This window comes from Pseudonaja textilis, chromosome 1 (genome assembly GCF_049901715.1).
Source record: "Pseudonaja textilis isolate UNSWEBS1 chromosome 1, rPseTex1.2, whole genome shotgun sequence".
Classification (NCBI taxonomy): domain Eukaryota; kingdom Metazoa; phylum Chordata; class Lepidosauria; order Squamata; family Elapidae; genus Pseudonaja; species Pseudonaja textilis.
In genome coordinates, this window is record NC_141990.1 from 324719471 (window position 1) to 324745794 (window position 26324).

The following is a 26324-nucleotide window of genomic DNA, read 5'->3' on the forward strand; positions in this document are numbered from 1 at the left end:
GCCTGGACAGCTGATAAGCACTGCGTGCAGGTGCAGAGCGTTTGAAAAGCCTCTTTTTTCCTGCTTTTTCAACCGCAGCTGTGCCATGCAAAGCAGCTGAGGTTGAAAAAGCAGGAAATAAAAGACAGGTAAGAGCCCGGGCAGGCAGGTGGGCCAAAACAGCAAAAACACAGAACTGGTTCGGCGTCTGCTGCTCTTCAGAGCTACCGGTTCTTTAGAACCGGGCAGAACCAAAAGCATATCACCCCTGGGTGAATATGGAGATCCTTCCCCTGCTCTGCCCAACAAGCCATACTCACAGAACCAGTAGTAACATTTTTTGAATCCCACCACTGTAAATGTGGTCATAAGTCAAGGCCAATCTGTATATTTTGACCTTGGCAACTTTAAGAAAGTGGGATTCTGGGAACTGAAATCCATGTATCATAAAGTTGGGAAGGTTGAGAAACACGGGGTTATAGAATTTGAACTCTTAACACGTTTGAAATAGCCCTGATGGGGTCAATTTGATTTGTACCATGAGAGCTTAATTTTAGGATATAGTGTATATTCTTGTTTAAACTGTGAATCTTGCAAACATATACAGGTAGTCCTTGACTTAAGAATAGTTCATGTAGTGACCAGTTGAAGTTATAATGTCACTGGAAAAAGTGACTTATGACCATTTTTCATACTTATGACTGTTGCAGCATCACCATGGACATGTGATTTACGATTGCAGGGTCCCAGGATCATGTGATCATCTTTTGCAACATCCTGACAAGCAAAGTCAACGGGGAAGCCACATTCACATAACAACCATGTTACTAATTTAACAACTGCAGTGATTCACTTAACAAATGTGGCAAGAAAAGTCGTAAAACGGGGCAAAAACTTAAGGAATTTCTCGCTTAGCAACATACATTCTGGGCTCCATTGTGGCAAGACAAGAAACAATGGATGGAAACCAATCAAGGAGAGAAGCAACTTGGAATTAAGGAGAAACTTCCTCGGTGAGGATAATTAACCAGTGGAATAGCTGGCCTTCAGAAGTTGTGTCTTTTAAGAAGAGAGTGGACAGTCACCTATCTGAAATGGTATAGGGTCTCCTACTTGAACGGGGTTGGACTAGAAGACCTCCAAGGTCCCTTCCAGGTGTATTCTGATTGACTTAATAGCTTCTTGACCACTTTTGTCTATTACAGACTGCCCCCCCCTCTTTCTTCATTCTTTTCTTTCTGATATTATTATCCTGTCTTTTATTATTCTATAAATAACTCAAGACAGGGAACATATTTCCTCCCCCTATTTTCCCCACAACAACTCCGTGAAATGGGTTGGGCTGAGAAACAATGACTGGCCCAGAGTGATCCAAGCCAGCTTTTATGCCTAAGGCAGAACTAGAAATTGATGTCTTCTGGAACCCATTGGACAGAAGTCATCCAGCCCATTTTCATCCGTAAGGAAGGCAGGACTACAACTTAGCTTCTAGTCTGATGCCTTAACCACTAGAGAAAACTGCCTCTCCTCTTAATTTCGGGTTCACGATGTCTCAATTTTTCTTACATTCCTATCACTTGTTAATGAACCTCCTTTCCACTTATTATTCTTCTTAAATTTCAAGTTATAATCTTCCACATACCGTGGATAACAGCTTTGCCTAGGATAGTGATTTTTGGTTGAATCTTTCAGGTAAAAAGATGAGGAACTTCAAGAAGGGATAACAAGGTTATCAGTCTTATTATGTCCAGTCCTGACACATTTTAGACAAGATGCCACAGACATAATCCACATCCAGATTTACCCTAAGTATGCCAGGGTAGGATCTGCAGATATATATATTTTTCTGTAGATCAAGGTTTGCCAACCTTGTCAACTTTAAGATGTCTGGACTTCAACTCCCAGAATTCTACAGCCAACATGGCTGTTGGGGAATTCTGGAAGTCGGACTCTATGAATCTTAATGTTGACAAGGTTGGAAAACTCTGATCTATAAATTATTTCGGAAGTCAACTTACACTCCCACCAACTACAACATCCATGCAGTGTTTTCACATCCAGCATACAACTAGTCATTGCCAGGATTATTTTTTATACAGATATAAAACATGGCTGTCATGCAAGTTGTTAAACATCTTAGATTAATCTGACCATTAACATCAACTGTTATAAAAGATCAGAATCCATCTTTGCAATGGGAAACATAACTTGTGCATTAATTTCTCTGGCAATCGACTTCATTTCTGCAAAAAGGGAGGGTAAAAACAGTGAAAAGTTCTTTTTAAAGAATTTTTGGCCAAAATCACAAGAGCATTGAGTTTAAGAATGCTTCCTTGGGAAATTTCAAGGCACTGGCATGATCTCATTGCAATCACATCAGAGGCTGTTAGAGAGTCAGTTTCCTTAGATAACCAATTATAGGTGGTCCTCGAATTACGAGCACAATTCAGCCCCAAATTTCTGTTAAGTGAGATTTATTTTCATTTTACGACCTTTCTTGCCACAGCTGTTAAGTGAATTACTTCAGTTGATAAGTTAGTAACTCGGTTAAGTGAATCTGGCTTCCTCATTTGACTTTGGTTGTCAAAAGGTTGCAAAAGGTGATCACATGACCTTGGGGCACAGCAGTGGCCATAAGTATGAACCAATTGCCAAGCATTTGAATTTTGATCACATGATCCTGGGGATGACACAAAGAATCTAACTATGAAAAATGTTCATAACTCACTTTTTTCTGTGCTGTTGTAACTTTGTGAACAGTCACTAAGCAAAATGTTGTAAGTCGAGGACTACTTGTATAACATGTATCCTGTTGCAATTTTATGGTGCTTGAGCAAGGGGTTGGATTACAAGACCTTCAAGGTCCCTTCCAATTGTTAATGTTATTCTTTTATTTATTTGGGTTTGTACCTGCAATGAGTTCTATTAGTGTTGCATATCAAGTGATTGGATCTGTACATGACCTATGTTAAATAATAATAATAAAATAATAGTAATAATATCCTGATTTTACAAAAAAAAACTACCCTATTTGGAACAGCTTATATCCTCCGACACTACCTGAACAGTTCCTAGGTCCTTGGTTAGGACTCCAGCTGTTGAGCTACCAACCAGCCCCAAAGGCTGTGAATCTCACTAAAGATTTAATGATGATGATAATAATAGTAATAATAGTAACAATAATAAAATGAAAGCATCGCAAAAGTGCCAATCAAAAAAACCCCGTTTTCTTCATTACACTCGACCCGACTGAATTGGGGGGAAAAAGTATTAAATTCACATTTCGGTCTTTCACAGGCAACCACGCTTTTACTAAAGGGAAGGAACTAAATAATGCAGGACTTCCTCCGTTTGTTTCCTCCTGCATTTCTTTCCCCTTTTCCTACAAACCACCGAGAAACAACGCTAAGAGATCAATCATTGGGGGAAGACGGACCTTGAGCGTTTCTTCAAAGCCCCCCCACTCCCCCGCCCGCCTCCCAATCGCACATGTGCCACGTTCCCACGGAGACCGGAAGCGGGCGATCCGAAAGCGGAAAAGGGGGAGAATGAGTAGGCGTGGCCTGATGTGGGGCGTGGCTTGGGAAAGGGAAGGAGGGAGGGAATCAGGTGGTGGAGAGGAGGAGAGAGAGCAGGTGAGAAGAGAAAGGGGGGTGTTATTTGGGGAGGGGTAAAGGTTAGGTGGGGGGTGTCTGTAAATTTAGAGGAAGTTTAGGGGAGCCTGATCTGGAGTGGGGGGAAAGAGGTTGTGGGTCCTCTCGGGGCGGGCGTCCTCTTGGAGAATTGGGGAGGGGGGACTTGGAGGAAATGGACCGTCTCGTGTGAAAGGGGTGACGCGGGGAAAGAGATCGTGGTCTGTTGCTAAAGAGGGGCTGAATACGGGGTTGGGGTAGGGCGTGGGTAGGCTTGGCATTGGGGCAGCTGGAGCTTGGGAGGAACTAACGGTGGGGAAGAGAGCGAGGGTCTCCCAGGGGGAGCCAGCCAGGAGTAGAGCTGGCTTGGGAGGTGGGTGGTGAAAATATGGTGGGTGGGTTGTTGCTTACTGAGCAGGAAGAACTGGAGTCTGTTGGTGGAAGGGGAGTGGGAGGATCTGGCTATGGGGAGGGGTTCAGGATCCTTCCAGAGGAGCAGAAGAGAGCAGGTCTGAAGGAGAAGGTGACCCTGGATAAGAGCCACTCGGGGTGGGGGCTGGACGGGTGCAAGGAGCCTTCCAGGAGGGAGGGGGCTTTGAACCAGGTGGGGTGTGTTTGTGTCCTAGATAGTTTAGCAGGGGGGTGAGTGGGAAGTAGAGGAAAAGAAGAGAGGATGAGAAAGAAAGAAAAAAGAGGAAATTCAGCCAGGTGGGGAGGAAATGTGCACCCCTTCCTCCTCCAATGCACACACTGCAAGGCATTGAGGAGAAAAGGAAGGTTTTGATGCAAACTCTGCTGCTGGTAGAAATGGAGGAAAGGGCTCGAAGCGGGCTGTTATGACAGAGGGAGGGGGCCCGTAATGTGCCAGGGGAAGGAAACGGAAGGGTCCAGGAAGATGATGGATCGGGGAAAGAGGTCTGTGGCATGACTGCTGGAGGGTAGAATCAAGGCTCTGAGGGTGTGTGTATTATCTGCTTGCAATAGAGTGGGTGTGGTATCTGCAGAACGGGTGTATTCTGTATCAAACCCCCCCCCATCCTCCTCTTTTTTTCCCTGCATGCATCTTGCATAGCCATCCTTGGCGAAAGGGACTGCAGAGCCAGTAGTGAACATTCTGGAACGTGGTTGGGATGCATGGGCTGTCCTTCCTGCTCAGCGCAGGAATAAGGGCTTTTTTAAACTAAGGGAGGAAAAAAAAAACAGAATTTCAAGCATCAGAGCCTTCTGCTCCCCCACCCCTTCCAAAAAAACCTCTCATCCTCTAAATGCATCTCACTTCCCCCCCACCCCTTACACAATGATATCTTTGCACCTGCAGATGGGACTGCAGTTTCACAGTAACGGTTCGGATGGTGTGTGTGAGAGAGAAGCGCGGATAAGCTGAGGGACCAAGATAATTAAATTTAACTCCTCCTGGTTCCCATTCCTGCGTTGACAAACAAGGGATGTTTTGATTGTGGTTTCTAGCCTTGTGGAAGTAGAGGGAGGTGCTGAATGGAGACAAAACTGAGATGGAAGCAAACCATTCTTGGTAGGTGGAGGTGAACTTGGATTAACCAAGATAATTTGTGGTGTGTATGCCCTGGGACTTTTGGTTGAAAAGCCCTTGGGGATGTATTTTATAGGCTTTTTTTTAAGGAGCGAGTGCACAGATGACTGGATACCTAAAATTCCCATAGAAATCATAGGACTTTTCTTTGAACAACACTCTTCTATGTTTTTTGAAAAAGCTATCCGGTTTTAACTAACTGCCTCTGTGGGGCAATATCCTTTTAACTTGCAGCAGGCATTATGAGAAGGGTGATTTTAAAACATAAACAGGAACTGTTTATTTTTACAGGCTTTTGGCTTCAGAGACTGCAAGGGATGTTGATGCAATAGCTTTTTCTGCTTGGGCACATCAGGATTTTTGTGGAGCCCTTTTTGAGGATAAAAAGCAACTATTACATAAAAAGTGTTTTTAGCTTATTGGAGGCATAATGCATCTTCATTTGTTTTAATCTCTTTTTAAAAATGCATCGCAATGCTTTTGATTTTCAGTGCTTGGCCGCTGTATTTCAAAAGTGTGTTTCTGGGGGGAATAGATTTGTGTGTGCCCTGAAGCTAGCTGACAATGAAACAATCACCTTTTTTTTTTGATTATTATGTTTCTCGCCTTACCTACAATTAATTAAATCGGGCACAGTTTGCATTTGATAAAAACTATTGGGTTTTTTTTGGAAGGGGAAAACCATTTTTGAATGCTTTCAAATGAATAAGCTTCTCACTGTGTCAGTCAAAAGGTTGTGTGTGTTATTCCATTTCTTCTTTTCTAATTTAAAAGGGAAAAAACAGTGGTAGAAGCAATGTTTAAGACATGGGTTTCATAGAAGATAGTGTTATGCCTCCTGGTGTAAAAATCATGTTTGGAAGCAGAGCAGAGTTGCAGCAATAACAGTCCCTTCTGGAAGCATTTTTAAAAAACTTTTGGTGGATTAAAATAATTGTTATTTTAAAAGCAACATTCTGTTCTCTGTTAATGCAGAAAAGCGGGAGGAAAGGGGTGCAGGTGTTTCTAAAACGGCAGCTGCCACCTATTTCTTTAATAAAATAAGTTACATAAGGGGAAAATAATCAGGTTGCCTTTCTGTTTAAATTGAAACTGTTTTAGTCTGTTCATTTTACTATTTAAACACGCATAGTTAGGTTGCTTTCTAGTTACAGAAAACCACAAGGAATTACCTGCGTGGTTTTTTCTTCCTCTGGGAGAAAAAGATGAAGCTTATTCATATGTAGAATACAGTAAAACATACCCAGATTTAGTAGCTGAATTCATATATTTTTTTTGATTCAGATGTCTACGTTCTGCTGCAAAATAGGCACATTGTAAAGGCAAATTTCAGCAGCCAATCCTCCTTCAATGTGACTTATATAACTTATTTAAAAAAATAAAAACAGATGGCAAGTACCATCTTAGAAACAGCAATCCCCTCCACTCAGTTTGGGTTCTTAAATTGCAGGTACCCCTTCCTCAGTCCACACCTGTGCAAAGAATACTTTGAGCTGGTCCGACTCACTTAGGATATTTATTCTTTCCAATGATGGTGATTTGGGTCGATGGGGGAGTGATTTGATCAGTGGATGGATCAGATGTGTTTCCCACAGGCTCAAAATGCTGCTTTTGTGTGTGTGGTGCGTGTGCACATGCTCACACCTTCAAATGGGACTGAATTTCTGGTGGCTATGTGGAAAACATATTTGGAAATAGGTTGCCCTTGCCTTCTACTCCTTAGACTGAGGGGGAGGGACCAGCGCAAAATCCCCCAGCTGGCTTGGGGCCTGAGGCAGGATTAGAACTCACAATCGCCTTATTTTGAGTCTGATGTTTTCACCACTGCGCCAAGCTGCGCCTTAGGGGTTTTTGAAGAGGAAGGTTTATTCTAATGTGACTTTAGAGTCATTCAGATCACCATTGTTCCAAGGGTGTTTTTTTAAAGAGACAACTGGCTGTTCTTTGGTTTTCTTTGAAGAAGTTTCGCTTCTCATCCAAAAAGCTTCTTCAGCTCTGATTGGATGGTGGGGAATGGAAAGATTTATATTCCTTATAGACCGCTGGTCATTTGCCTTCTTTTAGAGAGACGTTGAGGCCACTTGGAGGTTTATCTGTGTTCTCAGGGTCATATGAGTGGTGGAAATGCCTTTTTGGAACTGGTGAAAGGACTATGTTGAGAATACAGGTTCATACAGAGGTATAACCCAGCCACCCCTGACTAAACAGTTTCTTCAGCTTCAACTGCTTGTAATTTAAGGTTGGAGTTCCTTTTCACATGGACAAGTAGTCCTCGACTTAGGACCCCAATTGAGATCAATGAATCACTTTCAGTTATTAATAACATGGTTGTTAAGCAAATATGATTTCCCTCATTGTTGGAAACCAACTGAGAAGGTCGAAAATGGCGATCATGGGACCTCGGGACAGTGCAACTGTCATGAATACATGCCAATCGTGTCCAAATTTTGATCACATGACCATGGGAATGTTGCAGTGGTTATATTGGGAAGAACAGGTAATCTTCAACTTACAACAATTCATTTAATGATCATTCAAAGTTACCCCAGTATTGAAAAAAGTGACTTACGACCGTTTTTCATACTTATGCCCATTGCAGCATCCCCATGGCCATGTGATCAAAATTCAGACAGCTGGCAACTGACTCATATTTATGACAATTTCAATGTCCCAAGATCAGGTGTTCAATTTTTGCTACCTTCTAATGAGCAAAGTTAATTGGGGAAACCAGGCGCATTTAACAAAAGGGTTCCTAACAGTTGCAATGATTCACGTTAACAACTGTGACAAGATAAGTCATAAAATGGGGCAAAACTCACTTCACAAATGCCTCCCTTAGCAACGTAAATTTTGGGCTCAGTTGCAGTCGCACGTCAAGAACTTACCCGTACCAGTTTTAAGTCAAATTTTTCCAGTGCCATTGTAACTTCAGTCACTGAATGAGTGGTTGTAAGTCGAGGACGATCTGGAGAATCGGTCCCTTTGTATCCCAAGCTTTATCAGAACAAAGTTCCCAACCCTTTTTTGTTTCTCTCTCCAACTCTTCTGTCGTTCCAGTGCCCTCTGGCACCTGTTTCCAAGCAATGACCTCAAAGGCCAAGAAGCGGGTGGTCCTTCCCACACGCCCCGAGCCCCCCAACACAGAACAGATTCTTGAAGATGTCCAGCGTGCCCAGCCCAACGACCCCGTTTTTGTCCTCCTGGTGGAGCCCAATGAAGGTATGAAGATCCTGGCCCATAGGGTGTCTTCTGCACTTCGGGTTGCAAAGAAAATGCAGGGACCGGGTTACCCCAGGGTTTTTTTTTAAAGTTGAAATGGCATACAGACTATAACTTGGGGGGGAAATCTCAGGGCAGATGAGAATCCAGGCCAAAGCTTAACATGGATGAAAAGGCACACAAAGGATAAACATTGTGCCCTGAATGCAAAGGAAAAGGCTGGAGTTTCACTAAAAATAGTAAATTCTAATGATCTGTGCGAATGACCTTGGGAGACAGAAGGAAGAGCTGCAGACTAGGAAATAGATCAGAAACTGCTTAGCCTGCAGGAGGAATGGGGGCATAGCCAATGTCTCAGAAGGGATCCTCTCTTAATTTCATGGACCGTCGAGACGAGGGAGGAGCGATGTCTGTTCAGGTTCTGTTCCACCAACACCTTCGTTCCTAAACGATCTGCCAATTTTGGGGAGGCGAATTGGGGTCCCAAAACCCCACGACATGGAATGGTTGATGAAAGATTTGGTTGTGCTGGTCTGTGGGTGCAAGGAAGCTGCATCCAGGTTGCCCAACCAGCCAGCATATTAGAAACATCTTTTGACCTTACAGACAATGCTAAGCCACAAAACCTGGTGTCAACTCGTAAAGCATTCCCTAGCTTGCTCTTGAGTTGCCATAAGAAGGGTGGGGGGAGATCTGATGGAGCAGTTTGTTGCTATGATCGGAAGCAAATTCCACGCCTACCTTTCTCCAGTTTGAGTCTCAAGTTACCAAGTTCAGCCGGAGAGGTGTGTTTTCCATAGCCCTCGAGTGCTTCATTGGAGAATGTGATTTATGACTACAACCCGGGCGGAGGGTGGAAACAGGGTCATAGGTGGGCAGTAAATTACGTAGGGCAGGACTGACTGCACTTGGGAAAAGTGCCGAGATGTTGCTCCTATTAAATGATTGGATTTCTTTTGAAACTTGGCTCGAGGCTCATGAATTAATCAGGGCATTCATCAGAACCCTGACACCTGGTTTGTGAATCCAAATGTCTGGCTCACAAAAAATAATAAGACAGACCCATTAAGGCAGAGGCCCCCAACCTTTTGGGTATCAGGGACTTGATCCATGGAGAGAGGTACTGCCTGCATCCTCGGATGCTTGCTTGTTTGCACAGTCTTGATTACTGGCATGCCGCAGACCAGTGCTGCTGGTCCAGAGACCAGGGTTTAGGGACCCCTGCATTAAAGAATTTCCCAGCTTATTATTGTGGTGTGAAACAGTCAGTTTAGTGTTAACTGCAGTCTCTTCTCTATGACTTTAAACAAATCCTTAGTCGGGGGTGGGGGACTGTGGCCCTTTTATGACTTATGGACTTCCATGCCGGCTCAGGAATTTGTGGGATTGAAAACCACACGTCAAAAAGGGGCCATAGTTCCACATCTCTGTGGCCTAAGTAAATGCACTGTGGATTGAGTGTGGCCTTAACATTCTGTGATTTCCAGTGGTTCTAACCCAGGCTTTGTCAAACTTAATAAAACACTAACTGAAATTAAAAGTGAAACCTTTTTCAATGTGATGCTGGGAATTACTTGCATTCCCAGCCAAAACTCATCAGACACAGTTCCTCCAGGTAAGAGCATGCTTTTCAGTGCTGCAGGATGCTGCCAAGAAACAGAAGTCCAATTACTTTAGGATATAAACCGACAGGAGTTCCAGTATAAACAAACCAGAGTTCGCAGGGCTTCACTGAGGAATCAGAACCCCATGAACTTCTTTGCTTCCTGCAAAGAGCTTGTCACCGAGGGCTGACTTTTATTCCTTATGGGAGGGGCAATCGCCTTCCAGCCTTATTCCCAAGTCGCCCCCTCTGCTTCAACTGCTTCGCCCCCTCTGCCCTGTGCACATGCGCACTGGGAACAGGCTCCCCTGGGTCTCCTGCTTCGCTTCTGCCAGACTCTGAAGACAGCACCCCGCTCTCAGATGGTCCAGGCCCCACCCCTGCATCAGATGCAGGACCCTCGTCCAAGTCCTCATCAGACTCCCTGACTGGATCCCTTTCGTCCTCACTGTCCGATACCTCTGCCGTCTGCATCGGCTGCCAGCGAACCACAACACCAGTCCTATTGAAGCTGCTAGATTGATCTTTGTATAATTTTCTTGAAAGTGAAATATTTAACCATCACAGAAGAAATTTAATTCTCATGGTTTTAGATGAAGCTTAGATTTTTATTAGAAATCGAAGAAGTTAAATTGAATCCAGCTGGAAATCAAATAAGCTTCTTTTGGGGAATACTGTTCTCCAGAACTTCTTTTTAGATGTTCTATTACAATTATCACAATATAAAACACAAATGAGGATGATAGGAAAAAACGGAAGAAAAGGGATAGAAAGGTTGACTTTCAACTTTTTTCAGCATAGTAAAGTATAGAATGGAATTACAACCTCCAACTTTTTACTTTTACAAAACAAATATTAGCCATTTTCTATATCAGCCAGTTCTATTAATCAGCAAAATCAAGAGTTCATTATTTTTTCTGTCTCAAGCACAAAGTCCAGAAGTGATTTCCGGGGAGGAACAAAGCTGGATATGTTATTTTTTTTCTAATAGGAAATGTCAATTTTGCCATTCTTGCCGTGGCCAACATTTACAGTGATAAAGTTCAAAATCTTTCAGGAAGATTTAACAGGGAAAATCTTATCTAGTAATCCTAAAAGAAAGACTTTGGGTTTCAATTTTATATTAGTTATGACTGCACTATAACATGAAACTGACTGCATTGTAACGTGAACCTGAACCCCACTATTCTCCGGAGCTTCTGACTGGGTTTTTTTGTAGCTGAACCTAGATGTGTCATATTGAAACTAGGAGGATCTGGGTGCCAGCCGATGCTTTATTGCTAAGCTGTGTAGGTGCTCCGTAAAGGTAGCACACTTTATTTCTGTCTGAGGAGTCCTTGGTGCTCTCTGAGCTTGGGTGTCTTCTTGTAAATGTTTCATTACAAACTAGGTAACATCATCAGTGCTAGTAGAGAGCAGAGATTAATTCTAAGATTAGCATCAGATTTCAGAGGTGGTATTCAGCCAATTCTGACAGATTCTGGAGAACCGGTAGTGGAAATTTTGAGTAGTTCAGAGAACCGGCCAATCCCACCTCTGACTGGCTCCGCCCCCATCTATTCTCTGCCTCCCAAGTCCCAGTTGATTGGCTGGGTCTTCTTTGGTTGCCCTGCACAGGAGAATGGAGCTGGAAAGCAGGTTATTGGGGTGGGGAGGGAATGGAGATTTTACAGTATCCTTCCCCTGGAGTGGGGTGGAAATGGGGATTTTACAGTATCCTTCCCCTGCCACGCCCACCAAGCCACGCCCACAGAACCGGTAGCGGAAAAAAAAATGAATACCACCACAATCAAGAAGTAAACAGTACCCCAATCAAGGAACTGCCAAAAAGCTACTAGTAAACAGCTCATCCAAAGAACCTACAGAACCATTGCCACCAAAAACTGACAGGGCAAGTCACTAGAATATAAAACGAGAGCAAACCCCACTGCCTGTTAGCACTGACGATGTTGCCTCGTTTGGTAATGAAACGTCTGCAAGAAAACAGGCCAAGCTCAGAGAGCACCGAGGAGCCCTCATGTCAACCCTGAGCTCCAAATATTCTCTATCATTATCTCTTTGTTTCTCTTTTCTCTCCACCCCACCCGCTCCCCATTTTGCCTGCCTTCAGATTTGCCTACCCCAACGAAGAATGAGGATCCAGAGGCCAAGAGAGAACGCCTGTACCGGCTGACCCAGTCCTACGTGGAGATGAATCACCGCCTCCAGAAGGCCTGCAGTTTGCTCAAGGAGAAGTGCGAGGAGCTGAAACTGGCCGGAGCAACCCTGGAGCAGGGCATTTTAGAGATGAAGCAGAGGGCGTTGTGAGAGACTTTTTTTGGGGGGGAGGTGACCGCAGTCGAGTGTGACCCGCCTTCTCCCCCCCCCCCTTGCAGGATCCTATGCCATGCTTTGAACTAACGGACTCGCCATTGTGATGTGATTTCAGCATGCCTACGCTACACATCTTCAACACCGTCTTGTGTTTTAGGTTCCGTGAATTGTGCGCTCAAGCCAGCTGCCTGCTACAAGCCTCTTGAGGGCCTGGATCTCTTCACTGTGCTCATGCTGAGATGCCCAGTTGTGCAGTTAGCGTTGTTTTTATTGTTTTGGCCCTAGATTCCCTGTTGCTCTTAGTTCTCCGCGGCTCCATTTGGCCCTCGTTTTGTTTCCTTCACACAGACCTTCAGAACCAAAACAGCTCCCTTTGGGGAAAGCTGAGGGGAGGTTTCCACAGAGTTCACACACACAGAGATAGGCCGGGACAAGTGGTTCTTTGTGGGAGAGGTGGGGTGGGGGTGGAGGTGACAAAAAAATCACCGCTTGCCCCAGGGGCAGCTTCCCCCATAATTTTTATGCCATGACATCTCCTTTGTTCCAATACGATTTCTCTCTCTGGTACTGCCTGGAGGATGACGCCATTGCCACCGCTATCCATGAGATGCTGGTTGCCTGTGGTTTCCATGGCTACGTCGAACATCAGGACCACGTGGCCGGGAAGTCGGTCTTGGCCTCAGTGAACGAGATCATCCAAAGCAGCCGACTTGCCATCGTCCTCTTGACCCCCCATTCGGTGACTGACCCTTGGTGCCAGCGCATTTTGGACTGGAACCTGGTCCATACCGTACACCAGAAGGGGGCAAAGGTCATCCCGGTTTATGTGGACGTCACTCCGGAACAAATGCCTCCCACTTTGAGACACCTGACCGGACTCAAATACAGAGAGAGATACTTTAAGAAGCGGCTGCTCGACAGCTTGAAGAAGACCAGGGCAACCTGCTGCCCCAGCACCACAGGCTAAAAAAAAAAAAAGCACCGTTGCTTTTTTGTGATGGACTTGAGAAGTAGACTTGGGGAGCGGGTGGTCGGGCGGGAGGGGAAACGACCAAGGCAGCTTGGTCATTCCATTCGGACCATCACCAGAAGTGTATCCGATTCATTTTGGTGTTTTGACATAGGCCCCCATTGTGTTGTGGGTGATAACCGTGAAAAAAAAAATGGAACCCCATAGTTGTTGTAGTAGCACCTAGAGCTGATCTGGGGGAAAGGCCTTTAAAAACAAACCATCAGCTGTTTGGGAAGAGAGGCAGGGAAGGGAAGGGGAGGGAGATAGTCTTCGTTGTTCGTCTGCTACTAAGGGGTGAGGGTCGGTATAGAAAGCCAAGCCAGGTTCTTTAAGACTGCTGGTTGTGATACTTGACTTAATTTAAAGGAGCTCTTATTAAAAAGCAGTTTTTGGATGACTTTTGAGCGTGTGAGCTGTCTTCGTCTCGGTCTCCCGTGGGCAAACCCTACTCTCTTTGAACTGGAGGGGCATGTGGATACGGATTCTTTTCAACCTGTGTGAAGGAATCTACAATAACATCAAGTCCAAAAACATTTTAAAAAAAAAACACTTTAAAATTCCAAGGTTGAGAAACACTATGCAGATAGTCCTCGACGTATGAGCACAACTGAGCCCAAGATTTCTGCTGCTGAATGAGATTTTTGTTAAAGTGAGCTTTGCCCCGTTTTATGACTTTTCTTGACATAGCTTAAGTCAGAGGTCTCCAGACTTGGCAACTTTTAAGACTTGTGGGCTTCAACTCCCAGAATTCTCCAGCCTGCTACGCCAGCTACAAGTCTTAAAGTTGCCAAGTTTAGGGATCTCTGCGTTAAGTGAATCAGTGCAATTGTTCAATCAGTCACACGGCGGTTAAATGACTCTGGCTTCCCCATTTGATTTAGCTTGTCAGAAGGTTGCAAAAGGGACCCCAGGACACTGCAATGAATCATCATAAATATGAGTCAGTTGTCAAGCTTCTGAATTTTGATCATGTGATCATAAGGATGCTGCAGTCATAAGTGTGAAAAACGATCGTGTCACTTTTTTTCAGTGCTGTAACTTTGAACGGTCACCAAATGAACTGTTGTAAGTCAAGGACTATCTGTATTAGATAGCAGTGTACAGGGTGTTTCACAGCTGTGTTTTTCGAGTCCACACAGCTTAAAGCTGCCAAGGTTGAGATACACTGATGCAGCATAAGCAAATCTATGTGGCCTCTATATTGTGGTTTCTCATTGGGTTCTCATCCAGGCAAATGGGATTTTAGTTTCCATTTTCCCAGCTAGGAGAGTCTCTGTCTTGCAAAATAGGCTTATTTGTGTACAGTGCTGCTGTCAAAACACACTGAACTATGCCAGTGGTAGCTAATCTTTTTGGGCTCCTGTTCCGAAAATTTCGAGCGCGCTCGCGTGCCAGCATCCAGAAGGCAATGCACATGCCCCCCCACACACCACCTACACATGCGCGCACTATCTCCCCACCCCCTTAGCCTGCACTGCACACGTGCAGGCCTCCCAGCTGATTTTCAGGCCTTTTTCGGCCTCCCAGAGGCTCGAGGGAAGCTTCTGCAGCCTTTGGAGCCAAACAATGGTCCCGTTTCATCACTTCCGGTATTTCCAGAAATACAGGAAGTGATGAAACAGGCCTGTTTTTTGGCCTCCAAAGGATGCAGAGGCTTCCCTTGAGCCTCTAGGAGGCTGAAAAAGGCCAGAATATCAGCTGGGAGGCCCACACATGCGCAGTGAGGCAAGTTTGCCTGGGGCTCGCGTGCCTGTACAAATAGTTCATGGTGCCCCCTGTGGCACCCGTGCCATAGGTTCACCATCACAGATGTAGGTTGTGCATGTTTCTGGGAGAAGGAAAGGCAACTCAAGGCTGCTAAGAAAATAGAGAAATAAAATTACTCAGAAAAAGTTGCTGGCATTTTGGCACCACCAGCAAGCAGTGTGTTCTAGGTTTCTGTTCTAGGTAAAGTACTTGGGTAAGGAAAATAAACCTAAATACTTGGCCACAATAAAGTGTTAACTTAAGTGCTAACAATAAATAATTTAAAGTGTTAACTTCTATATGTAATTAAATAATTGTTTGGAATTAAATAATTAAAATGTGGTCACCTGACACAATGGCCTAATTCAGCACTCTATAGCCTTGGCAACTTTTAAGACTGGTGGACTTCAACTCCCAGAATTCCATGGCTGGCTGAGGAATTCTGGGAGTTGAAGCCCACCAATCTTAAAAGTTGCCAAAGTTGGAGAGCCCTGATCTAATTTGTGCATTGTGCTAAGCAAAAACATGCACTTTGCAGTTTATAGACCATGGTTTTAGTTGAAATATTTGACCTCAGTTAATTCTGGTTTAATAAACGGGCCAGGGTTAAACAAACTAGCATATGAGTCCAGCTTCCATATTTGAGGTTAGAAGAACCTTATTGTTAGGGATTTATAAACATTAGCACACTATTGGTAATTTTTAATGTGTCCATAATTTTGGATACATGCTATTTTGAGCATGCTTATCTCTTATACAGATTATAAAATGCCACAATTTATTTTGGCTTGGTTTGTCATAGAATGGATTTTATCTTTTTCAAGCAAAGCTATAGCTTGAAAAACTATACTATTTAGGTTTATAGATTGCCCCATAGCGCACTCTGGGAGTTATACAATGTCAGCATATTGCCCTCAATAACCTGACTCCTCATTTTATTGACCTTGGAAAGGTGGAAAGTTGAGTCAACCTTGAGCCCCATCAGCATCGAACTCCAGACTGTGGGCAAAGTTTGCCTGCAATACTACAGTCTAACCATTGCAGCACCGGGACTATAGACCAAATCTTATCCCATCTATCCCATGAGATAATAGCTAGACTCTTCTGTTGTTTGGCAATGATCAATTTGGCCTCTAGAAGTAACAATCTAATGAGTTCTTTAATTTGCAATTTATTTTTTTTGGCCACCAAATATATGTGGCAAAGCTAACTTCGGAGAAAATTCAAGTTTTTGTTTGGTAACTAACACATGAGATTTCAATGAATACCTTTCCCCAAAAATCTGATATTTATTTCAGATCCACCAAGAGCCTTTAGCCTCGATGGCGGTGGGACTGCCTCTGAAGGCATCTGGTGGGACATTAGTGGGTTTACCAAGTCATCTTATTGCCCCCAACAATCTGGGTCTTTATTTTACCAACCTCGGAAGGACGGAAAGCTGAGTCAACCTTGAGTGGTGAGAATTGAACTGCTAACAACCAACACAGTTAGCTTGCAATACTGCATTCTAACCACTGGGCCACCACGGCTCTTATAGCTTAAATAGCATGTCACTTCATTATTCTAGCTTAGAAAGTTGTGAGCTTTTAAATGAAGTCAGAAAGTTTCTTGAGTTTGGCGGATCTTGTGAAATTTTGGACTTTTTTTAAAAAAATAAGTGTTTTTATCATAGTACTCCCACCAGGAAATCCTTGAACCACTATGAACTACCATTAATCCCAGAGTTGAGAATACTGGTCTGTAGGTTTGGGTTTAAAGCAGAAATGCAAATCTGTAGACCAGAATTGGCTTTAAGTACTATCTGGCCTCCAGAATCCTCTAAGCCAGGGGTCCCCAATCTGTGGGCTGCAGCTCACTACCAGGTTACGGTCTATTCACAACCAGGCTGCATGAGTAGTCAGCTGTTGCGTGTGCGCGTAACTGTATGCACAGCCCCACTCACCCAAGCATTAAGGGGGCTCATGGCCCCACTCACATGAGTGTCACAGGCGTTTGTGGCACCATTCGTGCAAGCATTGCAGATACTTGTGGCACCCCTCGTGCAAGCCCTCATGGTCCCACTAATGTGAACTCAATAGCAGTGAAAGGGATTTTGGAGTCTTAGTGGACAGCCAGTTAAATATGGGCCAGCAGTGTGCTGCAGCAGCCAAAAAAGCTAATGCAATCCTAAATTGTATTAACAGAGGGATACAATCAAGATCAAGGGAGGTACTAATACCACTCTATAAAGCCTTAGTAAGACCACACCTAGAGTCCTGCATCCAGTTTTGTTCACCACATTACAAAAAAGATGTTGAGACTCTAGAAAAAGTACAGAGAAGAGCAACCAGGATGATGAGGGGACTGGAGACTAAAACATATGAAGAACGGTTGCAGGAACTGGGCCTGGCTAGTCTAGTGAAGAGAAGGACCAGGGGAGACTGGATAGCAGTGCTCCAATATTTGAGGGGCTGCCACAGAGAGGAGGGGGTCAAGCTATTTTCTAAAGCACCCAAAGGCCAGACAAGGAATAATGGATGGAAACTGATCAAGGGTCCCTTCCAACTCTGATTATCTGTTATCTGTGAGTAGTGAATGCACGCACACATGCACACACACATGCACCTGCCCCTCCCACAAAATTGCCTCTTTTCCCCTCTCCCACCCCAGTTCCGGGCTGTCAACTGGAAAGATTCTAAACTATAATTCCAATGTGACAACAGTAAGTTGGGCAGTGCATAAATTTAATAAATAAACATTAACTATACACAATATAAGAAGGATGCTGAGAAGCTGGAAAGAATACAGAGAAAAGCTGCGAGGATGATGTGGGGTTTTGAAAAAAGGATGAAAAGAGTTGGGTGTGTTTAACCCAAAGAAAACGAGGCAAAAGGAAGATGTGAATCTCTCAGTCCTTAAAGGGATGTCTCAGTATTGAAGGAGTTGTATTCTTTAAGAGTTAGTTCTCAACTTACGATGACCATTCATTTCACAATGGTTTGAAGTTACGACGGTGCTGGAAAAAATGACTTACGACTTGACCTTGCATCTGCAATTGGCATAGCTTCTCCACAGTTAGGCATTCAAAATTCAGGCGCTTGGCAACCGACATGCATTTATGAGGGTTGACCAGTGCCACCTAATCACCATTTGTGACCTTCCTAGGGGGCTTCTGATCAAGTCAACAAGGGGAGCTAGATTCACTTAATGACCACGTTCATAAAATTGCATGCAACTCACTCAAAGACCACATTGCTTGGCGATGGAAGTTCCAGTCCCAAACGCTGATTTCCAGCAAAGAATGCTCACAGATAAAACAGATATACAGGTACTCCTCGACTTACAACAATTCACTTAGTGACCGTTCAAAGTTACAGTGGCACTGAAAAAAGTGAGCTATGACCGTGTTTCATAATTACGATGTTTGAAGAATCCCCATGATCAAAATTCAGATGCTTGGAAACTTATTTATGTCTGTTGCTGTGTCCCAGGGTTGTGTGATCACATTTTGCAACCTTCTGATAAGCAAAGTCATTGGGGAAGGCAGATTCACTTGACGACCGGGTTATTATCAACTGCAGTGATTCATTGAACAACTGTGGCAAGAATGGTCGTAAAATGGGGCAAAACTCAGTTAACAAATGTCTCACTTAACAACAGAAATTTTGGGCTCAATTGTAGTCACAAGTCGAGGACTACCTGTATTTAACAACCACTGCATCCACTTAAAACTGCCACCAAAAAATGTCAAAAAATTGGGTCTGATTACATGATGTCTCCATTTACCATCACAACATATGACCGTAATTCTGGGACTCAATTACGGTCATAAGCTGAGGACTATCTTTAATTCAGAGACAACGAAAGAGAGAAATTTCAACCATTGTTGTGTGAGAGAGTATTAATGTCAGGGTTCCAGGTAATGCACCCAATAGAAAGGAGAACTCCAAGGCAGGCAAATTCCTCAAAGAACAGCTTTATTGGATACATCCAGGGATGGGTGCTGGGGAGTTTGCAGGGGTTCAGGAGAGCCCCTAGCTAAGATTCTGGGCAGTTCAGAGAACCCACCCAAATCCCACTCCTGGTTGACCCCCCTCCCTCCTTCCCAGGAGTCCCCACGCAGCTCATATTGGATAAGTGCAGGGCGCCTTTGGAGTCTCAGGAAGGGAGGAAAACGGGCCTCATGGAAGGCCGGAAATGGGCCCGTTTCCAGCTTCCAGAAAGCCTCTGGAACTCAGGGCGGCCATTTTCGCCCTCCTGGAGGCTCAGGGAAAGCCTCCGGAGCCCAAGGAAGGCAAAACACCCCCCCACCCTGCCATGGTGCAGGAGGCTGAGTAGGCCATACCCACCATGGCCCCGCCCACCCAGCAACTGGGCAGAGGACCCTTTGCTAAAATTTTTGAAAGCCACCCCTGGATACACCATATTGGCATGACTGGTGAAAGCCGACTCTGGAAGTTCCTGTGGCTTTCACCTAATTAAAAGTAAATGTTTTCCCTTTCCCAAGTCACCGGTCACGCTATCCAATCCAGGTGCTGGCCGGTTGCTGGGTTACTTCACTCCTCCTCTGGCCAGCCACCTGTGAGGATGTCCTTGGTTCCCACAGGAGAGTTTTATTGTTTTGGCTACAAAATCCCATCTAACTATTTCCCCACTCCTTCTGTTGAGTGGCAACCCTGAAGCCTCCAAGATGGCCTCAGCCAGGTTCAGCGTTGACATCTAACACTGTTTTTGTATAAGTCAGTATGCCCAGTCAGTGCTGTGTAGAAACCATAACAGTGACGTAATTCAGTAAATCATGAATGTCGTTATGCAAACACAGCCATTGCAAACAGTTGTGCAATGTTTCTAGAAATTAGAAAAGCACTACCTTGTGTTGTTTGGTAACTTATTACTTGTGGTAATTTTTCCTACTGCTGTTTCTATTACATTTGGTGATACTGTTGAACAATCGAATGCAAGCTGCTCAGAGTCTTACTGGATTTGAGACACGAGTGCCCAATAAATAAATAAAACAAATGAAGATGACAGTGACAAAATAAAGCACAGGAGGAACGATCTGTAAATTTAAAAATTGCACGTGTAAAAACGTCAAGCAGGTTTGGATTCAAATACACACAATCCCAAAAAACGTAAAGAATATGAAACTGAAACCAGAAATGTTCCTTTGGGGCCTGGTGGACAAACAATTGGAAAAAAAAATGCAAGACTTTAATATGCTACCAGAGCCTGCAGTGGTTAAACTGCAGTACTGCAAGCAAATTCTGCCCACAGTCTGGAGTTTGATCTTGACGGGTTGACTCCAGCCTTCTGAGATAGGTCAAATGAGGAGCCAGATTGTTGGGGGTAGTATGCAAACAATGCTTACACTGTAAACTGTCCATAGAGTGATGTAAAGCACTACGGGGCAGCATAGAAGCCTATAATGACCCCATAATCCCATGTGGGGTGGAGTCTAGGCAACTGAATGGAACTGAATGTTTACTGGCCAGATGCCCTTTCTGTTGCCAATGCAAAGTTATATTAATAGCCTAAATGCTATATGCGTAATGATGGAAAGCTTCAACGTTACTTACAGTGAAGGAATGGATGTTGAAATTGATGGGGCTGGCTGAGATAGCAATAGCACTTAGACTTATATACCGATTCACAGTGCTTTACAGCCCTCCCTAAGTGTTTACAGAGTCAGCCTATTGCCCCCAACAATCTGGGTCCTCATTTTACCCACCTCGGAAGGATGGAAGGCCGAGTCAACCTTGAGCCTGGTGGGATTCAATCTGCCAAATTGCAGTAGGAGTAGCTTGCACTCTAACCACTGCGCCACCGAGGGAATTTCACTGATGAAATTCACTGATGAAATCCACAGCTTTGATTTAAAGAACACAGGGAAAGCCCTTTTGGACTTTATTTGTAAAACATAAAAAAATACAATCATGATACATGGATTTAATAATTAGAAAAATAACCAGTAGAGAATAGAAAAAGAATGAAAGGCATCTTAGAGTGAGAGGTCAGTTTGAATTTATACAAGTAGTCCTTGACTTAGGACCATAATTGAGCCCAAAATTTCTGTTGCTAAGTGAGACAGTTGTTATAGGAGCTTTGCCCCATTTTTCAACCTCTCTTGTCCCCGCTGTTAAGTGAATCCCTGCGTTTGTTAAGTTAGTTACGTTAGTTACACAGTCATTAAGTAAATCTGGCTTCCCTGTTGCCTTTGCTTGTCAGAAACTTGCAAAAGATGACCCCATGTCCCTGGGACATTTCAACCGTCATAAATATGAATCAGCTGCCAAGCATCTAAGAGCCATGGTGCTGGTACAGTGGTTACAATACAGTACTTCAGGCTACTTCTGCTGACTGATGGATGCCAGCAGTTCAGCAGTTCAATTCTCACCGGCTCAAGGTTGAGTCAGCCTTCCATCCTTACAAAGTCAGTAAAATGAGGACCCCGATTATTGGTGGCAATATGCTGACTCTGTAAACCGCTTGGTGAGAGCTGTAAAGCACTATGAAGTGATATATAAGTCTAAGTGCTATTGCTATCTGAATTTTGATCACGTGACCATAGGATGCTGCAACTGTCATAAGTGTGAAAAATGATCATAAATCACTTTTTTCAGTGCCATTGTAACTTTGAACAGTCACTAAAGAAACTGTTGTAAGTTGAGGACTACCTGTACTTATATATCTGTAAGGACCATACTGTCCTCCATTCAGACGATAAGAATGAACTTTTGAAAACTGAAAGAAAGCAAATAACATTCAAAGCAGGGTCTGATATCCTTTAGAACCCCTCCCCTTAGTCGGATGTAGATTTCGCCAATACGCAGAAGCAAACATGTTATTTTCCCCTCGTCTCTGAGAACGTAGCTAAGAAGAGATTCCCAGAAAGTTTCTTTTGGAATTGGAATTTATATGGCCCCTTCTCCTCTTTTGCCACCTCTCCAAGTTTCCAGGCATCTGGGGCGCCATTTAAATCGTGTAAAAGGTCATATTCAGTACAAGAATTAGGATATTCAGGTTACATAAAAAAGAATTTCTTGTATTACCCCCCACTCTTTCTTCTTCCATTTAAGAATGGCAGATACATGGAACTGTTGTAAAAGAAAGTTGGAAGTTATTTCTTTGTATTTCTTTTTCCTTTCTTTCTTTTTTTTTGCTTTGACTTTTCCCTTTCTTTTCCCTTTTTTTCTCTTCATTTCGGGTAGCTTTAATTTTTGTAGTTTAAAAACTCTAATAAAGCTATACAAATTAATAATAATAAAAAGATCCAGAGAGTGATATCCACCAGAAGGTGTCACTCTTTCCAAGCTGTACAAAGGAAAGCTTAATATTTCTGTAAAACCGGGAATATTTTGCTGCAGTAGCTTCAAATACATAAACAGCTGGCATGCTAAAATCTTTCCAGGAGTGGTTACGAAATGTGTAGCTTTTAATCGGACTAAAAGGAGGAATTTAAGATACTTTGGAAGTTCTGTAATACTTTTATTCATATCTCAATATTGTGTCCACCCAGGGAGCCAGTGTTATCCAAAGACATTTTCCATGGTCATGTGGCCAACCTGGCTATATGCCAAAGGCTCACAGAACGCTGTTACCTTCCCATCAAAATGGTATTTATTAATCTACTTGCATTTGCATATTTTCAAACTGCTAGTAGAGAATTAAACGTAAAGCAAGTTCTCCCAAAGGTGTTTTTTCTCAAGAAGCAATTCCCTAGAATTATTCTGCAGTAAATATATTTGTATGTATGGCTAAGAGTTCTTTTCTTTGCATGGCACAACGATCTTTTTTAATGGTTTTAACGTAGCATTTCATTTTATTATGTATTTATTTTATTTGTTAAATAAAGTTTATTAAACAGAAGTTCTGGATGCTTCATTACTGGAGGTTTTTAAGAAGAGACTGGGCAGCCACTTGTCTCAAATTGTATAGGGTCTTCTGCTTGAGCAAGGGGTTGGACTAGAAGACCTCCAAGGTGCCCTCCAGCTCTATTTTGATTGACTGATTGAAATTTGCCATCTATCTCACCATAGGGCTACTCTAGGTGGTTTACAGCAATAAAAAGGAAGAAAATAAAAAGAATGTAAACAGAAGTAAAATAATAGAATAATAAGATAAACAATGTACAATGACACAATGAGAATACATTGATATGATAACAAAAAAGATGTATGGATGCAGGGGTGGGATTCTACCACTTCGTATTCGCTAGAACCGGTTGTTAACATTCTAAACAGTTCGGAGAACTGGTTGTTAGAAGAAATTACTGGCCTAATCCTGTAAGGAAGGCAGGAAGGAAACATTCTGGTGTTGCTTACAGAAACTGCCTCTCCGTTAACCCTTATTAAAATCTTGGCAGGACTAGACTTCCTGTCGCAGGAACTTCTCTGGAGTTTTTTTTCCCCCTCCTTTGCTGGTACTTTGCTTGTGTGGAGTGACCATTCAAAGTTACAATGACACTGAAAAAAGTGACATGACCATTTTCACACTTAGGACTGTTGCAGCATCCCCACAGTCATGAGAGGCCAGGCGAGGAGATGCGTGCCTCGATGTGAGCGATATTGAGTTGGCCCTGCCCTGCCAATTACATGACCATCAAGCCACAGCCACCCAGTAATATGACCACAAACCACGCCCACCAAGTAAGCCATGCCCACAGAACTGGTTGTTAAAAAATTTGAATCCCACCCCTGAATGGATGGAGAACAAGGGGATGGGAGGTGGAGTCTGCCATCAGTCCACCAGCCATATTCTGCATTGGGACCCCAGGCCAACCAGCAGTGCCAGGCTCTTGCAGAAAGATAGGAAGGTGGTTGCAAATCTTACTTTACGTATAAGATGTTCCAAAGGGTGAATTTTCAATCTTTTGTGAAATATTCAGAAGATCAGTGTACAACAGAAAAAAAAGGAACCCCATTTATTACAATGATCCCTTAGGGATGTTCCTTATGGCCAAACAATGGGAAACCAAGGGGTTTTTTTTACATAAGAGTTGAAGCAATCTTAAGGATCTGATTTACTTGGTCAGTTCTGTGGGGAAGAGATGGAATGTTGAGAGGGAGGGAGAGTGTGTGTTTGTGTGTGTGAAAGAGAGAGAGAGAGAGAGAGAGAGAGAGAGAGAGAGAGAGAGAGAGGATGTCCCTGATTAAGGAAAGGCTGTTGGGGATTCTCAGCTTGTTAATATGTTGTAATTTTCTTCCTAGGACTGCCCTGGGATTCTACTTGAGCTGGTATGCCTTTGTGATTCCTAGGGTCTATCTACCAAAGTCCCTGCAGTTTTCTTGGCAACATTTCAAAAGTGGTTTGCCATTGCGTGCTTCCAAGGGTTGAGAGGTTGTGACTGGCTCAAGGTCATCTAGAATTCACTCTCCTGGTTTCTAGCCCAGTGCTTTAACCACCAGACTGGCTTTTGCAATGAACTGGTGAGGAGACTTCTATTCTTTGGTTTAGATGGGATTAGGTTGGGGGGTGGGGGCTTTATCTGGGTCAGTTTGGGTCTTGATAGGATTAGCAAAATCAGGGGCTGGATTTGCGTCTGGTCACTTCCAAAAGATAGGGAGGAAAAATTATTTTTCCCACCACAAATACACTATCAGCTGCTAGAATGGTCCATAAGCAAGCAGCTGTACAATTTTAAATGATCAATAAAAATCAATAAATATTGGGCAGAGTTCTTGGTTTGCAAAGAAAAAATTGAGTGTTCTGAGTTGTAGAGGGAGTGCCGTGTTAGTCTATTGTAGCAAAAAATTAGGAAGACTCTTATATTTAATATACACTGCAAACTGCCCAATTCACAATGACACTGGGCAGTATCTTTATCATCAGAATCCTCCCGATTTTTTTGTCACCATACATTAACACAGTTCTCCAACTTTTCCAGTTTACAATTATTTTTTAAACATATTTTTTAAAATTATTAAAAAAATAAATACTTGAATTGGCAGATTCTAGCTTTATCCTCAAAAAGTAGCCCAAGTAAATAGGGAAAGTTGAAACAAGGTGAGGACACAAAATGAAATCTTAATACAATCCTCGTTTGAACATCCCGCTGAACCCTCAGCTGATTGGTTTAAGTTCACATATGTTGCACAATAGACCATGATTTATAGCTGTTAGCAAAACCAGTCGACCGTGGCTTGCGCCACCAATCATGATTAAACAACTGCACCCCACAACATGCTCGCAGCCTCAAACTGGGGGAGAAAATGCAACCTCTCTCCCCTCCCTTTCCTCCCCCCCGGACGTTCCTCGACTCCAAACTATCCTTCTGGCCCTAAGCAACTGTGCACCACGTGCTCAATAGAAAAGCGCTAGCTTCCCAGAGCGTCCCTTTCCCAGCCTAAGCTTCCTAACGTTTCCAAAACCAGGCCGGAACCTATCGTTGGAGGGGATGGCCGAACAAGTCATAGCCTCCGCTTCCGCTCCCTTGGCGGGGGCGCTCTAGCCCTCCGACCTCGCGGTCCGGCCGCCGAGCTGGCGCCTGCGCGTTGCTGCCGAGTCGTCTCTCGCCCGGTCTCTCCCTCTCTCTCTCTCTCTCTCTCTTCCCCGCCCCCTCTCTTCTTCTTCTTCTGGCTTAGCTGAAGCGGCGGCGGGTCGCGGGCTGAGGCGAGGTGGGCGCGGGTCTCCGCCAACTATGGACCTGGAGGCGTCCGACGAGACGGGCTCCACTGGAGGAGCCGAGGCGGGAGCCGGAGCCGTCACCCCCGAAGCGGGCGGTTGGGGTGCGCCGCCGGACTCGGCTGCAGGAGGAGGTGAGCGGAGTGAGGCGCCCCGGTCCTGAGGAGGGAGCCCACGGGGTCTCCTCCTCGCGCCAGCAGGGGGTGCAGGGGGGGACTCCTCCTCCTCCATTATCGTCCGGGGAAACCGTCCTTTCCCACCCGCGATGCGCTTGGCTGCCCGGCCGCACCTGATCGCCCTCCCGGTCCGGGCTTGCTTCCCCCACCCGCTTCGGGGTGGAAGTGCCATCCGAGGATACCGAGAGCCCTTCAGGAGCCCCGGGGCGGGCGGCTTGGGAAGGGAGGGAGGCCGATCATTTCCTCCCACGATTTTGCCCGGTTTTAATCCTGATCCTTGAGGGCAAAACCGCGTCTGGAGGGGGGTTGCGGCATCATCGCGGGGCTCTTGAGGCTAATCCTGGTTTGTTCGCTCCCGTTCACTGGAGGAGGAGACCGTGGCTCGGTCGAGGTTGGGGGTGGGGGTCGGGGATCTCGGGTTGTTTGTCAGCAGAGGCGCTGATGGCACAATTTGGGTTTATGGGTATTCTGCTGAAGGATGGTGGTTGGGGTGGGA

General features: G+C 44.3%; 2 protein-coding genes across 12 annotated transcripts in view; both read left to right on the forward strand.

Annotated features, from left to right (window-relative positions):
- Positions 1–3536: 3536 nt before the first annotated feature.
- On the forward strand, positions 3537–13704 carry C1H19orf25 (chromosome 1 C19orf25 homolog). Of its 2 annotated transcripts, none has more exons than XM_026699069.2 (3): positions 3537–3614; positions 8218–8379; positions 12093–13704. In XM_026699069.2, exons 2-3 carry the CDS (start codon positions 8244–8246, stop codon positions 12287–12289), a joined length of 333 nt encoding a protein of 110 aa, XP_026554854.1. In that variant the 5' UTR covers positions 3537–3614; positions 8218–8243; the 3' UTR covers positions 12290–13704. The 2 variants fall into 2 exon arrangements, with proteins under 2 accessions (XP_026554854.1, XP_087778851.1); XM_087922725.1 differs by lacking the exon at positions 3537–3614 and adding an exon at positions 4718–5142.
- Positions 13705–25496: 11792 nt separating this feature from the next.
- PIP5K1C (phosphatidylinositol-4-phosphate 5-kinase type 1 gamma) overlaps positions 25497–26324 on the forward strand; it is a 62322-nt gene continuing 61494 nt past the window's right edge. For 7 of the 10 annotated variants that reach the window (XM_087922710.1, XM_087922712.1, XM_087922711.1 and 4 more), the window contains exon 1: positions 25511–25786. In XM_087922710.1, the coding sequence (XP_087778836.1) occupies positions 25669–25786 (118 nt within the window). In that variant the 5' untranslated portion in view covers positions 25511–25668. Of the gene's footprint in view, positions 25787–26324 lie in introns of all 10 variants that reach the window. The other 3 variants (XM_026699064.2, XM_087922716.1, XM_026699063.2) reach the window with 2 other exon arrangements.

Bases quoted from the DNA above. Each gene is read 5' to 3' on its own strand.
- C1H19orf25 (XM_087922725.1), top strand. From the start codon at position 5,106: ATGGAGACAAAACTGAGATGGAAGCAAACCATTCTTG. The intron at 5,143-8,217 runs GTAGGTGGAGGT...CTGTCGTTCCAG, and splicing joins ATGGAAGCAAACCATTCTTG to TGCCCTCTGGCACCTGTTTC. The intron at 8,380-12,092 runs GTATGAAGATCC...GCCTGCCTTCAG, and splicing joins CCTGGTGGAGCCCAATGAAG to ATTTGCCTACCCCAACGAAG.